This window comes from Scardinius erythrophthalmus (assembly GCF_964197995.2).
Source record: "Scardinius erythrophthalmus genome assembly, chromosome: 16".
Lineage (NCBI taxonomy): Eukaryota > Metazoa > Chordata > Actinopteri > Cypriniformes > Leuciscidae > Scardinius > Scardinius erythrophthalmus.
This window is the reverse complement of record NC_138236.1, coordinates 23,507,020-23,523,431: the sequence shown is the minus strand read 5'-3', so window position 1 is coordinate 23,523,431 and position 16,412 is coordinate 23,507,020. Positions and strand designations below refer to the sequence as shown.

At 37.4% G+C, this 16,412-nt stretch overlaps 1 protein-coding gene across 4 annotated transcripts in view; it reads left to right on the top strand.

The window, feature by feature from the left end:
* Window positions 1–16,412, top strand: part of nbeal2 (neurobeachin-like 2) — a 76,465-nt gene that overhangs the window by 22,920 nt on the left and 37,133 nt on the right. For 2 of the 4 annotated variants that reach the window (XM_081388428.1, XM_081388429.1), the window contains exons 8-20: window positions 90–402; window positions 2,456–2,562; window positions 5,552–5,638; window positions 7,784–7,867; window positions 8,729–8,827; window positions 10,183–10,814; window positions 11,583–11,715; window positions 12,204–12,323; window positions 12,408–12,750; window positions 12,856–12,938; window positions 13,175–13,267; window positions 13,469–13,640; window positions 15,786–15,919. In XM_081388428.1, coding sequence (XP_081244554.1) covers window positions 90–402; window positions 2,456–2,562; window positions 5,552–5,638; window positions 7,784–7,867; window positions 8,729–8,827; window positions 10,183–10,814; window positions 11,583–11,715; window positions 12,204–12,323; window positions 12,408–12,750; window positions 12,856–12,938; window positions 13,175–13,267; window positions 13,469–13,640; window positions 15,786–15,919 — 2,400 coding nt within the window. The remainder of the gene's footprint in view (window positions 1–89; window positions 403–2,455; window positions 2,563–5,551; window positions 5,639–7,783; window positions 7,868–8,728; window positions 8,828–10,182; window positions 10,815–11,582; window positions 11,716–12,203; window positions 12,324–12,407; window positions 12,751–12,855; window positions 12,939–13,174; window positions 13,268–13,468; window positions 13,641–15,785; window positions 15,920–16,412) is intronic. The other 2 variants (XM_081388430.1, XM_081388431.1) reach the window with 1 other exon arrangement.

Sequence of the window (16,412 nt, the reverse complement as noted above, 5' to 3'; positions counted from 1 at the left end):
TCTTCTGAGGGGTTTCATGGGGGTCCACATACCTTACTACATGAGTCTGTTACGTGCTGTCATTTCTGTGGTGTGTGTGTGTGTTTCAGAGGAACGGCCTTCTATCCATCACCCTCCAGGCTGTGAAGGACCTCATGTCTGTGCTGCGTTCCTGGTGCCTCTGTCCTGCCTCATCCTCGCAAGAGCCCAGGGACCCTCAGCTGCTTAGAATGTCCCTGCGGTGCCTGACCACAATGATCCACCTACTGCACTCCAGCAGCCCATGCGATAGGCAGGTGGAGATCCGGACTGTACTGGATAATTACTTTCAGCTGCTCAACTGGAACCGGCCACCAGAGAGCCAGCAGGGAGATATCCTGGCCTGGGAGGATAACCTCATTATCCTTCTCGAACATATGCTGAGTAAGAGAATATTTGCCATCACTCTTTAACATTTTTCATCATTTACTCACCCTAATGACGCTCCAAAACCTGTGTGATTTTCTTCTGTTGAACACAAAGGAAGATAAGGATAAAAAGTTGCACCCCATTGACTATTTCTTTTGTGTCCTGCAGATTAGGGCTGTGCAATTAATTGATTTTAAATTTTCGATTTTGACTTCCAACGATTATGAAAACGAGATAATAATTCACGTACATTCACGTAAATCGTTAACGTCTTAAGTGAATGTAAACAGTTGGAAGAAAATAGGATGTGTATCAATCTACTGTATTGCTTCAGTGCAGCTCTTAAAGTGACATGAGCCTAATAAACCTGCTGCTGTTTGTGTTTTTAATAAGAATCAAACAACAAAAGACATAGAGAAAATCACCCACTACTCTTGATTGAATAACTTAAGTAGCTTTATTAAGGATTAATCTGTATTTAGAAGACTGTGCAGTTATTTTACATTTGATTATATTCCATTTATATTAGCTAATACCACTGATCTTCCTGAAAAACTTAAAGCACTGTTTATTTAATTTATTGTATTTATTTGCCAGTTTTGTTTATAATTAAATTTTTTGTTCTCATTGTGTTTCTGGCTGTTTACTTGTCTTCTATAATTGTTTTGAGGAACTTTACATTACTTAACCTAGTATTAGTTTATGCTGAAGTATCTGTAATTGTGAAATTTCACTGATACCTATATATCTGATATCTGAAATAAGACTTTGATCATATCGCCCACCAATAATTGTGTTAAAATCTTGATTTCAATATTATTATTACTAAAATAATCATGATCGGGATTTTCACAATCGAGCAGCCCTTCCACAGAATCAAGAACTTCATGCATGTTTGCAAGGGTGAGTAAATGATGCCACTAGTCTTTGGGTTTCAAATGTTAACTTGAAGTGTTTATTAAGTGACAATTAAGATGTGTTTGTTTAGTTTTACTTTCATGTAGTTTCTTAAGTAAAGACACAATAACCTTAGCTTGGTTAGTTCTGCGTTCATTTCAAGTGTTCATTTAAAGGATCCAGTGTTTTTCTATGGTGGGAGGGTCCCATTTCATGACAAATCGTTTTAAAGGTATAATTCACCTAAACATTATTTCTGTCATCTTTTACTCACCCTCATGTACGGCCTTCCAGGATTACATATATTTGAACACACCCCTTTCATTAAACAAATCATTATATGTAATGCACTGGCTTGTTTGCTTTGTTAATGAGTTGTGTTGTATTTGCACTGTCTGTTTTGTTTGCATTTATTAGGTTCTCAAGGTCTGTTTGTGTTTTTAGTTTAGTTTATTCAGTATTATGGCTCTAGAACTTTATATCCTCTAGGTTTCTGTTGAAATTGGGGGTTAAATTGATATTATTATTAATAAAATGTGAGGGAAAGTGCATATCTTATGTCCTCTACTTTCTCATCATTTCCTTTAAATAACTTTTCACTCTTTTTACAACACCTTTTCTGTCTTCACTAGTTCAATTATTATTAACATAAAACACAAATATTCAATTAATATAAGGTCATGAAACTGCATGCATTATAATTTTGAAACAAATAGCAAAATGCCTTTTAGAATAGTTTTATGTGGAGTATAGTATATGTATATAGTATTCGGCATGTAATGTGATATTCCATCTTGATTAAACTGTTGCCATTTTGCATCAAGAAAAAAATCGTTGAGATTGTATGTCAACTCAACAAAACTGTATCATACATGGCAAATTGTAGTGCTTCTGATTCGAAATATTTAACCCAGATCACTGTGTCTGATATGTTTGATGTTGTTTAAACATTTATATTATGTTTGTGGTGAACTTCCTTCTCTTTTGGAGAAGTTCAGAGTAATTGTAGACAGTTCTCTGGAAACCATTTGAATAGAGAAGTTGAACCAAACAGAAAAGCTGTTGCATGTAGTCTCTTCACCATGAGTAAGACATCCCGGTGCTTGAACTGGCATAGTTTTATCTGTCCAAAGGACACAGGTCTGAATGTTCTTGTGTTTTTGCCCTGCAGATGCTATCCCAGAGATCCTGCAGTGTTCAGACCGGCCGGTGTTGCAGGCCATCTTTCTAACTAACAACTGTTTTGAGCACATCCTCCGCCTCATCCAGAACAGCAAGGTCAGAATGCTACCTTCTTAAACCCTCTGAGATATCGTTTCACAATAACAGCCCTGAGGATTCAAACCATTCTCATGGCTGACAATGGAAATGTGGCAATCTGCTGGTGTTTTTTCTGAAAGATAACAAGCAGACACCTGTCCTCGAATAAACTAATCTGAACCACAGATTTGCTATGGTTCCATCCAGAGGTTTTAGAAATGGTTTACTGTATATGCTTTCTATCATTTTTACATAAGGTATTTCTAAGGTATGTTTTTCCCTGCTTGAAAGTTTCCGACTAAAAGATGTCAGTAGGGATTTGAAGCTGTCCTTTCACATTTCGTGAGCAGAATAAAAACTGCAACACAGTGCTTGATAAGACAGAAATGTCTCAGAAATACCATGGTCAATGGCATTTTTTTTAGTCTAGATCTATTCATTTATTAAAAAATACAGTAAAGGTTTAATTTATGCGTACATTAGTTAGAACATTTAAACATGCTTTAGTTTCTGAATTAAAATTCACAGTTACACTATATTATATTTAAGTACTGAGCAATAATAATTATCTACATGTACTTACTACAGTGTGTGCAGAATTATTAGGCACGTTGATTTTCTGATCATATTTTATTTCCAGGAACATTTTGCCAATTCCAAACCATATTAAACTTAATAACTACTATTAATTTTCTATTTAATCATGTATAAGTGATATATAATTGTTCATGAAGGCTGGAAATGAAAAATGTCTTATTTTCAGGTGTGCAGAATTATTAGGCAAGTTTTCTATTATAGATAAAATAAGCCAAAAAAGAGATTTAACAAAGACTGAAAAGTCAAAAAATATTAAATCCCCATGAGAAGAATGCAATACTAATGCAATACTAGAGATTGCAGTTAAAGCATGACCATTGGACAGTGAAATGCTCATTGGGTCAGCAGGGTCAGACAAAAACAGGTGGAGAAGAAAAAACACATGTTAACTGCAAAAGAATGAAGAATTAAGGTGAAGAATTAAGTGTGAAACCATCAGGAACCCTTTAGTCTTCAGCGCCACCATTTTCCAGAACTGCAACCTACCTGGAGTCTCCAGAAGAGCAAGGTGTCAGGGTCTCAGAGACTTGGGTTAGGCAAAGAATCCTAAAAAATAACCCCCTCTTAATAAGAGTCACAAGCTGAAGTGTTGTTAAATACATGAAGACTGTTTTTTTATAGGCTTTATAGACAGACAGATTGAGAGTGACTCTTGAAGGACCAGCAACACATCCTCTTCTACCACTGTTTGAAGAATTCATCTTCCAGAATACGTTTTAATACGTTTTGTGAGTTTATTTTTAGTCCATCTCCTACCCTGAAGTCCGTTTTGCAGAGATGGACTAAAAATTAACTCCCAAAACGTATTAAAATGTATTCTGGAAGATGAATTCTTCAAACAGTGGTAGAAGAGGATGTGTTGCTGGTCCTTCAAGAGTCACTCTCAATCTGTCTGTCTATAAAGCCTATAAAAAAAACAGTCTTCATGTATTTAACATCTCTTCAGCTTGTGACTCTTATTAAGAGGGGGTTATTTTTTAGGATTCTTTGCCTAACCCAAGTCTCTGAGACCCTGACACCTTGCTCTTCTGGAGACTCCAGGTAGGTTGCAGTTCTGGAAAATGGTGGCGCTGAAGACTAAAGGGTTCCTGATGGTTTCACACTTAATTCTTCACCTTAATTCTTCATTCTTTTGCAGTTAACATGTGTTTTTTCTTCTCCACCTGTTTTTGTCTGACCCTGCTGACCCAATGAGCATTTCACTGTCCAATGGTCATGCCTTAACTGTAATCTCTAGTATTGCATTAGTTTTGCATTCTTCTCATGGGGATTTAATAATTTTTGACTTTTCAGTCTTTGTTAAATCTCATTTTTGGCTTATTTTATCTGTAAAAGAAAACTTGCCTAATAATTCTGCACACCTGAAAATAAGACATTTTTCATTTCCAGCCTTCATGAACAATTATATATCACTTATACATGATTAAATAGAAAATTAATAGTAGTTATTAAGTTTAATATGGTTTGGAATTGGCAAAATGTTCCTGGAAATAAAATATGATCAGAAAATCAACGTGCCTAATAATTCTGCTCACACTGTATAAGGTTAGGGTTAGGATGAGGGTTTGGTTTAGGGTTAGTTACATGTAATTATGCATAAGTTATAGTTATCACTTTAGTTACTACATACAAGGACACTGTACAATAGTGTTACCAAATAATGTCAAACTGTCCCAATATTAAAAGCCTCACTTTTTTTAATTCTTTTAATAAAGAAATATTTGAAAAATATGTCTGCCAAATCAAAGTCAGGTGATGCAATCATTATGCAAACATAACATAAAGAGGAAATGATATCATAGAGTGGATCCCTGCAAATCCTAATGACTGTGTGTCAAGGCCAATAAGTATCTTACAATATTAGGCAATTTGACCTTTGACAAGGCATGGTTAGTTCAGCTGAGGTAGTTGTAAAAGTCATGTGGTACAACTCATTAAAATATAATGAAAAATCATGATATTTGCACAAAAATACTTTGCATTTGCACTAATGCATTTAAGCTAGATTTGTCATTGACCCATCAAGCTTTGCAATATTTTACAGACAGATAAGAATTGACAGCATGACAGACAATTTACAGCCCAGTGCGTCAAAGTGACGAATACAAATTATTTGTAGTGCAGCCTCTGTTTCCATCAGGTGATGAAATATAGGTGCTGGGTCACTGGTTTGTATGTGATCACAGTCAGTTTGGCTAAGCTGGGTGGTTTTTGAGTGTGTTGTAACTAGGCATTATGTTGTGTAATGAGGATTGCGAAGAGCTTCTCTTTTTCATCTATTACCTTTTCAGTTCTTTTTGCTTTATCTATCAGTAAGTTTAATTTCTGCTTGCTTATTTTATCTCTGACTCACTTGTGTTCATGTGTTTGTTTGTGACGGTACGTGTGTGAATGTGCGTCCGTCCTGCAGCTCTATCAGAGTAACAGGTTTATGGTGGAGTGTGAGGGCCAATGTGACCTCACTACACGTTTGCTCACAGAGGCTGAAGTGGAGCAGGTACTTTCCCTTCACCGCTGATCCAGTGTGGTGTTCGTCAGCAGGAAACCCACCCTTCACTCGACTGACACAAACGCAGACAAACACACTAATACACAGACAGACAACTGCTGATTGAGCAACATTAGATTCTGCATAACATACTCCACACCGTTCCCCAAACATGCAATGTTGCCTAGGTGAATATGCAGTAGCAAAACATTTGCATGCATGTACACGTGTCTTTGCATCTGTCAGTTCACAGTTGACTTAAATGCAACAAAAGAAATGTGGAAAAGAACAACATTATGCAGTTCTCATACATGGTAATACATCCCATGATATTTGGTATTTGGATGTGAGATTGATGGTAATCACTCGTGTTTTAAAGGTATTTGATGCATAAAATCAATGTTTTAGGATAAAACTGCCATCTGTCAAGGTACCATATTATCTTCCCAAATGATGTAGAATAAATTGCAAAAACATGTAAACTACTTTATTTCCATTGTATATCAGTGTTATTTTAATATTATTTATATACTATTATACTATTAAATTACGTTTTATATTTATATTTTTAGTTATTATTTAAAAATTTTGTTTAGATTTTAATACATTGAGTGCTTTTGTCATTTTTATTAGTTGTTTTTTTTATAGATTTTTAAATAGTTGTCATTTATTAATTAATTAATTTCTATTTTAGTTTTAGTGTATTTATTTCAGATAGTAATTGTATTTCTTCAACTTAAACTCATTACAGTTTTTTTTCACAGAAAGATTTGTCACCTTTGCATAGTTTTTTACTAATATTTATATTTTATTTTGTAATAGTTTTAGTTAACAATAGTAACACTGTCGTATATACATATGGTAATCATATAGTAAATTGTAGCATTTGATAACATGGTACCATCTGAGTACTTTTTTAAAGGTTAGTGCAGTGTCAGTACACAGAGGGTGAGGATCCTGCTGATTGTGGTTTAGTGTGTGTGTGTGTGTGTGTGTGTGTGTGTGTGTGTGTGTGTGTGTGTGTGTGTGTGTGTGTGTGAAGAGAGAGTATGTGTGAAGTTCTTTGGATGTATTAATGCAAGGCCATGTCACTTTGCATATTGTCTTGCAGTTTGCAGAGTGTTTCTAGATTTCTAGCATGTCTAGTCTGGCTGTGGTGCTGTGGGTGTAGCATTAGATGAGTGTTTCATTTGGTGGTCTTTTTTGGTGGGATATTTGTGGTTGAGTGGTGGTAAATATTTCAAGGTTAAAGTGAGAAAATTGCTTTACTGTTGCATGTTTTCATAATTTCTGAATTTATCAACCTCGCGTGCTTCTCTCTGAAACTCTTCAACTAAAATAAATATTTCACACAAAATGCCATTTTGCTCACCAAGGCTGCATTTATTTGATTGAAAATACAGTTAAAACAGTAAAATTGTGACATACATTATTTATTCATTTAAAATAACTGTTTTTTTATTATTTCTTTATTATTTTCTACTATTATTTTATTGTTTTCTATTATTATCAATGTACAAAACAGTTGTGCTGCTTAATATATTTGTGGAAACTGGAGAGAAAAAAATGTAACTATATAAAAGTCTGCAATTTGTGATCAATTTAATGCATCCTTGCTGAATAAAAGTATGAATTTCTTTTTTTAATAATCATACTAACTCTACATTTTTGAACGGTAGTGTATATCATTATTTACTCACTTAAATGTCATTCCAAACCCATAGTCTGTTGTTTTTGTCCATGGAAACAAAAGGAGAAATTCTGAAGTATCTTTATGCAGTTCTTATAACAGTCTGTCTAGCTAAAATGGACTACAAACACCATAAATGCAGAATAAAAGTGGTCCATATGACTTGTGCACTCCATTCTTCTAAAGTCTTCTGAAGCCATATGATAGCAGACAAAAAACATAAGTCATTAATCATCGAAAATTCACTGAAGCTTTAAATTCTCTTTTGTTTCCGTGTTACATTCAGAAATGTCACGGCCTTGGTTTTATTCAAATGGGGTTGGAAATACATTAGTATGCTTAAATAATGACAGAATATTTATTTTCGGGTGAACTAATCATTTAACATTTGAGATTATATGAAGATTGTGAACTAAATGATGTGTATTTTGCGTGTGTGTGTGTGTGTGTGTGTGTGTGTGTAGGTCTGGGAAAAGGGCTCTGATTGCATCACAGTACACGCCATTCGAGTCCTCACTGCCATTATGAGCAACTCGCCCTCTGCCAAGGTATGACATGTCTCCATCGACTCATTTCTCACACCTCCTCTCCTCTCGTTCCTTATGTATGTTTCTCCTAAAGTCTCTGAAAGGTCAGCTTAGAGACGTCGCTCGTCTTATCAGCATGATAAGTCAAAGTGCTTGCGTGTGATAAATGTGCCCCTTATGCGCGTGTGGTTAATCTTATCAGCACCTTTGATGTTGTGGTGCAGAACCAGGTCACCCATGGTGACGTTATGACATGCACTTCCTCCTTTTATTTTATATACTTACAGGTCAAAAAATGTCATAATCCCATGTCCTATTTTTTTGTTGATTTTTTCTTTTGAAATGTATTTATAATAAAAATAGTATTATAATTATAACTAGTATTATAATTAGTATTATAATAAAAATAGTATAGTAAAGTAGTTTTTCGTGAATAATTTTCAGAATGAAACTGCTACTTCTTTATGTAAATGCCCTTTATTATTATTAGCTAAACTCTTTGCTGTTAGGTCAAATATAGTCTGTGCCGCCCTGTTCTTCTATAACATCATCTTTGCAATACAAACATTATACTGCAGCTCAATGAAGATTTATAACTTTTTGTTTTCTCAGTTTTTGCAGCATAGTTTAGATAAATAATCTTGGTGGCCTTGCGTTTTGAAAGCGATTTACATAGTGGACTGGACTTTTTTATTTAACTTGAATTTAAAGTAAGATTCTGTTGTTGTTTTTTATGATATTCCCACTTGGAAAACATTTCTACTTTATATAATACCTTTTGTGTTTTGGTTTATTTTGGGTAACTGGGTGGGAAAAACTCCCATTGTATTCTGTGCGTGTTCAATTGTAATGTAACTGGTTTTGTATGGTTTGTCTTCCCAGGAGGTATTTAAGGAACGAATTGGCTACTCACAGTTGTTCGATGTGTTGAAAAGTCAAGGACAGCCCACCAAAAGACTCCTGCAGGAGCTGATGAACATGGTAAGTGAGAAGAGACTAAGGCTGTTATTTTATACCCTTCCCTCACTAACTTCCCTCCGTCTCATTCACTACGATGAATGTCAATGCTTACGTTGCACAAGTGCCCACTACTGGCGGAACCCTTGCAATATGTTCAAATGAAACACCCTAAGCCCTCGATCACTTGGAATCCGCAATTATTATTTACATTAAGAATATGTTTTACGCTCCATTCTATAGGCCTGTGTGTATGCTTGGGCTGTTTTTTTTTTTGTGAAATTATAAAAAATTACACAAACGAAAATAACAGTACAGTAAACTATAACAGTCAGCTTAAGGTAGCTACAAGTATTATGTGGTTAAATGTCAAATTAACTCCAATATCATGCACTAGAGTTGTGTCGGGTGGGGGTAAATTAAGCGTGATCTGCTGTGACTCACAATCGTGTTGCATTGCGGTCTATGGATCTGCCTGAAGTTTGCATATTGAGTAGACTCGCTCCCTCGATCAAAATTGAGGGGTCAAGGGTCTGTCCAAATAAATTTCCCTCACCCACTTGACGACGTTACGAAGAGGGTCACCTCATGGGGGCGGCCATCTTGAGATCACGTGACTAGCCAAATTCCATAATATTTGAGTGGGATTCAATTTGAATGGCCACATTTTTTTTCAAAGCAAAGTAATCATTTATTCAATAATAATTATATTAAAAGCCTTCTGATGAAATACAGTTGCAATTGTGTGAAGAACTGCACGAAAGTTGTCCCTGTAAAATTTTACCTATATTTTACCTGTATAGCGCATTGGTCAGCTTCTGTTGTTGTTAAATTTTCTATAGTCGGGATTCTCAATCCCGGTCCTGGAGGACTCCCAACACTGCACATTTTGGATGGCTTTGACTCACATTTCAAAAAATGCTTCACATTCAAATATAACTGCTTCCATCCTATATAGTATGCGAAAAGCAATGTCAAATGAATAGCATGTCCGCATACAAAGTATCAGAAAATAGTAGATGGAAAATCTAATGTTTCCACCAAGATTCTGAAGTGTGCATCTGATGGACACTTTACTATCCCACTAGGCCACAGAAGAAGAGTCTTAGTTATTATTCGGAAACTGTGGAGAACATGACGGATATTGAAGGTCACCAATCGTTAAAGCTACACTATGTAATTTTTTTTTGTTTTTTATAAATACTATAATAATCTGTAAAATAACACTGAATTCATACTACACACATGCATACTTATAAAACGTCGAACAAGTTCTTCATCAAATGCATTATTCAAGAATCATGACTGAGAGTCACTGTGCTATCAAAAAACTTGTATCCTTACATCATTTTTTGCTTTTTCCTTCTTCTTTCTCTCAGGCTGTTGAAGGAGAGTATTCCCAGGCCATGCAGTTGGGCATCAGTAACGAACAGCCTTTGCTCCTGCTTCTACAGTGGTTGCCTGATCTGGGCTCTCGCTCTCTGCAGCTGCTGGTGTCCCAGTGGCTGGCGGCCGTGTGTCGAGGAACTCTGTCCTGCCGCACTGTAGCCGTCGAGGCGGGTTTAGTGGGCGCTCTGCTGGAGGTGCTTTCCGAACCCCCGGGGCGGCTTGACCGGCAGTGTGCGGACGCCCTCCTGGGCTTGCTTCAAGACTTGGGATCTCTTTCTTTACGGCCCTGTGAACTGAAGAGTCTGCTGAAGCTCTTGCGGACTGAGCCCGGTGCACCCCCTCACCCGTACTGCGGGCGCGTTGTAAGGGTGCTCTCCGCCATGGCAGCCCGTGGGGAGGGTGGGTGCAGCGCCTTGCAGTATTTTGACCTTATGCCCCCTATGGCGGGTATTATGGTGCCAGCTATACAACGCTGGTCAGGGAGTGCGTTTGCTTTCCATGCCTGGCTGTGCCTCAACACGGACTTTCCTCCACCCCAGCACTACTACTCAGAATCTCACCTGACAAACCCGGATAATGCAGTTCGCATGGCCAAGGGACCACGCAGGAAACAGCTTTACAGGTTTAAATTACATCTTTATAATGTTTTTTTTTTTTTTGATATATATATATTATTACAATTTAAAATAACTGTTTTCTATCTTAATATATTGTAAAATGTAATTTATTACTGTGATGGATTTGCAGTATCATTACTCCAGTCTTCAGTCACATGATCCTTCAGAAATCATTCTAATATGCTGTTTTGCTGCTCAAGAAACATTTCTTATAACCACAGTTGAAAATGGTTGTGCTAATACCATTAAGCAAATACTTTTATGCTAATTATAAAAAATTATATTAAAATAAATTCCGTTTTTTTTCTTCTAAATAAATAAAAAACACTACAAACTTTAATGTCACAGGTGAGTTTAGGCATCACAACATTATTATGTACAACATTACATATTATCTTTGTCAATGTGTGTGTAAACATGTATATCATGCATCTGCAGTATTTGATCATTTTAATTTGTCTGCATCAATTAATTACAACTTAGGAATTTAACTATAACAGCAATTTTACTACTGAGGTTTGAATCAGAGATGACATTGAAATATGTGTCTTAGCATGTGTCTCTCATGACCGTAATTTGTTTACAATTGTATGTTGCAAACAAAATCATAGCGAGTAAGCAGTCAATATTCAATATATTTCCCACAAAATGTTTTTACATATTGTGTACCTGTATGAGTCTAGTACATTTGTTCTAATCTATAACAAAAAAATACAAGATTCTATACTAGTGTGCGTATTTTTACATTTATAGCTGTTGTGTCCTGTGTGTAGTTTCTTCACAGCAAGCGGAACTGGCTTTGAAGCTTTTTTCACCACAGAAGAAGTTTTGGTGGTTGCAGTATGTACCAAAAAAGAATACATGGCCGTTTCCTTGCCAGAACACCCATTCAATGACTGTGCCTGGGTTAGTAATCTTGCAGATAACTCACACACACATTAACAATATATGAAGAGAAGACTAAGAACTTGTATGAAACTATAAAAATATTGCTCAAAATGGCAGCGGAAAGAAAGTCCCTTTGAGTTATATATATAAAAAAATGTCTGTCACATGTATTGTTGCTGCAGTATTAGCTTAAGCTAACTTTATGAAACCAATATCAGATTTGATTGCTGAATTGACATAATATTGAAATATAATATTGAAAAACAGTTTTTCCCCATTTAAGTAGATAGGAGATTGGACTTGTATCCTACCTAGGAAACAGCAGTTTTAGTTATTTTAGTATTTAAACTTAGAATTATTTTATTTCAGTCATTTGCCAAGGCAACATTTATTTCAATTGCCGAAAATGATTTTCATAGTTTTAGTTAACAATAACAACACTGGTACTGCAAAGTCCACTGTCTATATGCAAAGTCTCATTCTTACCCTTCTTTTCTTCACTCTAGCACTCAGTCGCCATAGTTCACGTTCCTGGCCGTCGACCTTTTGGACAGAATTTGGTCACTGTTTATGTGGATGGAGAGCTGTGTAAAACAGCACCCTTGCGCTTTCCTTCTCTGAATGAGGTGAGTAAGTTTTACTGTTTGCAGTAGTTTTTTTTTGTTTTTAATGTTTTGTTTTATTGGTCTTTTTGACTTTCAACGTTTCAGCCTTTCACTTCCTGCTGCATTGGATCAGCTGGACACCGGACTACTACCACTATGACTACCTCTCCAACCTTGACCAACCCATCCCACTCGCCCTCCGAGATGGCGTTTGCAGCTCACACTGGGCCGCCAACCCTTGCACGCTCCCAGTCCTTCCCAGCATCCTTTGCAGCAGCCGCAGGGGGGAGGCCAGGTTTGAGTCGTGACAGTCCGGTCCACACCATCCCGGCAGGGCTTCAGGACACGGCATGGGGTTCTCCTACATCACTGGGTGGTCTTTTAGCCACGGCGTTCATCTGCCATGAAGCTCTGCAGCCTGCTCAGGCGCGAGCCTTGTTCGCTGCAGGTATGAATGAGACATTCCTACATATAAAGCATTAATTCACAGCTCCAACCACAAAGAAACAAGCGTAAAATATGTCTATCTCTGTTTCTCTCATTCTGCTTTTAGGTCCCAATAACGTATCTCTTTTCAAAGCTGATGGTGAGCCGTCAGAAGTCAACAGTAAACTAGTGCTATACTATACCCCACAGGTAATTATCTTCTCATTGATCCATACACATGTTTTGCATATTTATAATGATAGTAATATAAAATAAATATAATATAAAGTTAGGTTCAAAAGTCTAAATCCTAAAACTTTATTTCCAGGTTTATCAAATATTTTGAATCCCTGTTGATTTTCAATTGTGACCCCACTGTATATATTATGACAATAATAACTACTGGCCTTATATCGAAGGATTACCCACATTCTTTTGTCTTGTAGGCCTTTAAGAGTCAGATCTGCTTGGATCTGTCCCCGAATCATCTGTACGATGGCAGGTTGACAGGTCACAGAGTGGTGAACTGGGATGTCAAAGTATGTGTCTGTCACTGAGCTTTATTGTCTTTTAAGATCAGAATGATTTATCTATTCCTGACACCAGTACGGCCTTTTGTGTGTACCAGTGTTTGGAAATGTGTGTATTCAACACATTCTTCTGGAACAAAGCTTATGCTCACACATCCCTGCAGGAGAAGTAACCGCTAATTAAGTTTTATTATCTTGTCTAATGTGTAGGATGTGCTGAGCTCAGTAGGTGGGATGGGGGCTCTCTTGCCGCTGTTGGAGCAGGTATGTTTACTGGATAGGGGCGAGACTGTTGGTCAGGAGACTTCAGATCTTCTCGGGCCAGAGCTCACATCCTCCAGGGGTCCTGCCGGCATGCTGCTGCCACTGGGGAAGTCATCTGGTTAGTATTCTCTCTCTCTCTCTCTCTCTCTCTCTCTCTCTCTCTCTCTCTCTCTCTCTCTCTCTCTCTCTCTCTCTCTCTCTCTCTCTCTCTCTCTCTCTCTCTCTCTCTCTCTCTCTCTCTCTCTCTCTCTCTCTCTCTCTCTCTCTCTCTCTCTCTCTCTCTCTCTGAGTATATATATATATATATATATACTCACCTAAAGGATTATTAGGAACACCTGTTCAATTTCTCATTAATGCAATTATCTAATCAACCAATCACATGGCAGTTGCTTCAATGCATTTAGGGGTGTGGTCCTGGTCAAGACAATCTCCTGAACTCCAAACTGAATGTCAGAATGGGAAAGAAAGGTGATTTAAGCAATTTTGAGCGTGGCATAGTTGTTGGTGCCAGACGGGCCGTTCTGAGTATTTCACAATCTGCTCAGTTACTGGGATTTTCATGCACAACCATTTCTAGGGTTTACAAAGAATGGTGTGAAAAGGGAAAAACATCCAGTATGCGGCAGTCCTGTGGGCGAAAATGCCTTGTTGATGCTAGAGGTCAGAGGAGAATGGGCCGACTGATTCAAGCTGATAGAAGAGCAACTTTGACTGAAATAACCACTCGTTACAACCGAGGTATGCAGCAAAGCATTTGTGAAGCCACAACACGCACAACCTTGAGGCGGATGGGCTACAACAGCAAAAGACCCCACCGGGTACCACTCATCTCCACTACAAATAGGAAAAAGAGGCTACAATTTGCACGAGCTCACCAAAATTGGACAGTTGAAGACTGGAAAAATGTTGCCTGGTCTGATGAGTCTCGATTTCTGTTGAGACATTCAGATGGTTGAGTCAGAATTTGGCGTAAACAGAATGAGAGCATGGATCCATCATGCCTTGTTACCACTGTGCAGGCTGGTGGTGGTGGTGTAATGGTGTGGGGGATGTTTTCTTGGCACACTTTAGGCCCCTTAGTGCCAATTGGGCATCGTTTAAATGCCACGGCCTACCTGAGCATTGTTTCTGACCATGTCCATCCCTTTATGACCACCATGTACCCATCCTCTGATGGCTACTTCCAGCAGGATAATGCACCATGTCACAAAGCTTGAATCATTTCAAATTGGTTTCTTGAACATGACAATGAGTTCACTGTACTAAAATGGCCCCCACAGTCACCAGATCTCAACCCAATAGAGCATCTTTGGGATGTGGTGGAACGGAAGCTTCGTGCCCTGGATGTGCATCCCACAAATCTCCATCAACTGCAAGATGCTATTCTATCAATATGGGCCAACATTTCTAAAGAATGCTTTCAGCAACTTGTTGAATCAATGCCACATAGAATTAAGGCAGTTCTGAAGGCGAAAGGGGGTCAAACACAGTATTAGTATGGTGTTCCTAATAATCCTTTAGGTGAGTGTATGTATATATATATATCTGTCTGTCTGTCTGTGTCACTAAGTGTAAAACTGTGTGTGTGTGTGTATGTGCGTATATATATATATAGAACTTGGTAGTATTTGTTGGAAAATAAACAAATCATTGTTTTACAGTAATTGTAGAGATAAATACATTTTATTTTTTGTAATGCATATAAAAAAATGACATTATATTACAGGACTTAGAACCTAGATGAGAATCACCATTGAGAATTACAAACAGACTTCGACGTAAAACATTTTGACGCATTAAAGTGAAAAATCTGAAGGAAATGCATTTAATTCTCATTTAAATAATGTCACTATGAAAAAATGTATTAAGGGTCCTAAAATAATCCAACTTATTTGAATGAAAGTCTGCAGCATTACAGAATGAACCATTAACATATTGTTATGTTGCGCTTTGAGCTCCTTAGCACATTGATGATGTAAATTTTCTGGAATTGCAGTATGAGTCACCATTGATATTTTCTGAGCATGCTGTTTTTGCTCTGAGTTAGTGATTCATGTAGTTGTGTTTAAGTGTTTGCGTATGTGTGTATATGCCTGCGCAAGAGGCTGAAGGCAAGATTGTGTTTTTCGTGTTCTGTTATTAAACTTTTATATTTCCTTTGGCTGTTGATTTCTCATGTAATGCTGCTGTTGCAGTTATTTGTCAATGGTGCACTTCACTGATATAAAACCAATTACTGGTGTGTGTGTTTGTGTGTTAGAGGGCCGTTTAGAGAAGAACAGTGTGGCAGCGTTTTTGCTGATGATTAAGAACATGCTGCGCAACCACCCGACCAATCAGGAGAGTCTGCTCCAATGCCACGGGCCGCCCATCATCGGAGCCATGCTCGGCAAGGTACGCACACACACACACACGCTGGTCAATAGACAGGGCGTCTGGAGATTTAACAGTGTCTTCAAGGCGTAGCATCCTGTTCGGAAACACTTGTGCTAACAATCTCATGATATTACACAATACACACACAACCACAGTTTCACACGCTTTAAGGTTTTATCTGGTGCCAGGAATCTTTTAAGAAATGAACAAGCAGTTTGAGCGTCTGGCGTAAATGCATTCAAATCAAGAGTTCACATGTGTAGCAAAACAGCACAATCAACAAATCAATCAATATAAAGAAAAGCTGCATAGTTGTCTTTACAAAGATCAGTTACTAGGCACGTGATATTAATAAGGTAGTTTGATTTGAAGTTGATAAGTGAAAATGATACAGCATGTAATTAAACAGCAGCTGAAGTTGATAGAAACAGATGCTGATCTGCTGCGGAACATTAGGCTCAGCAGTGGCTTATATTGTTCCACAGATTTAAAAGTCATATCTAATCTGCTT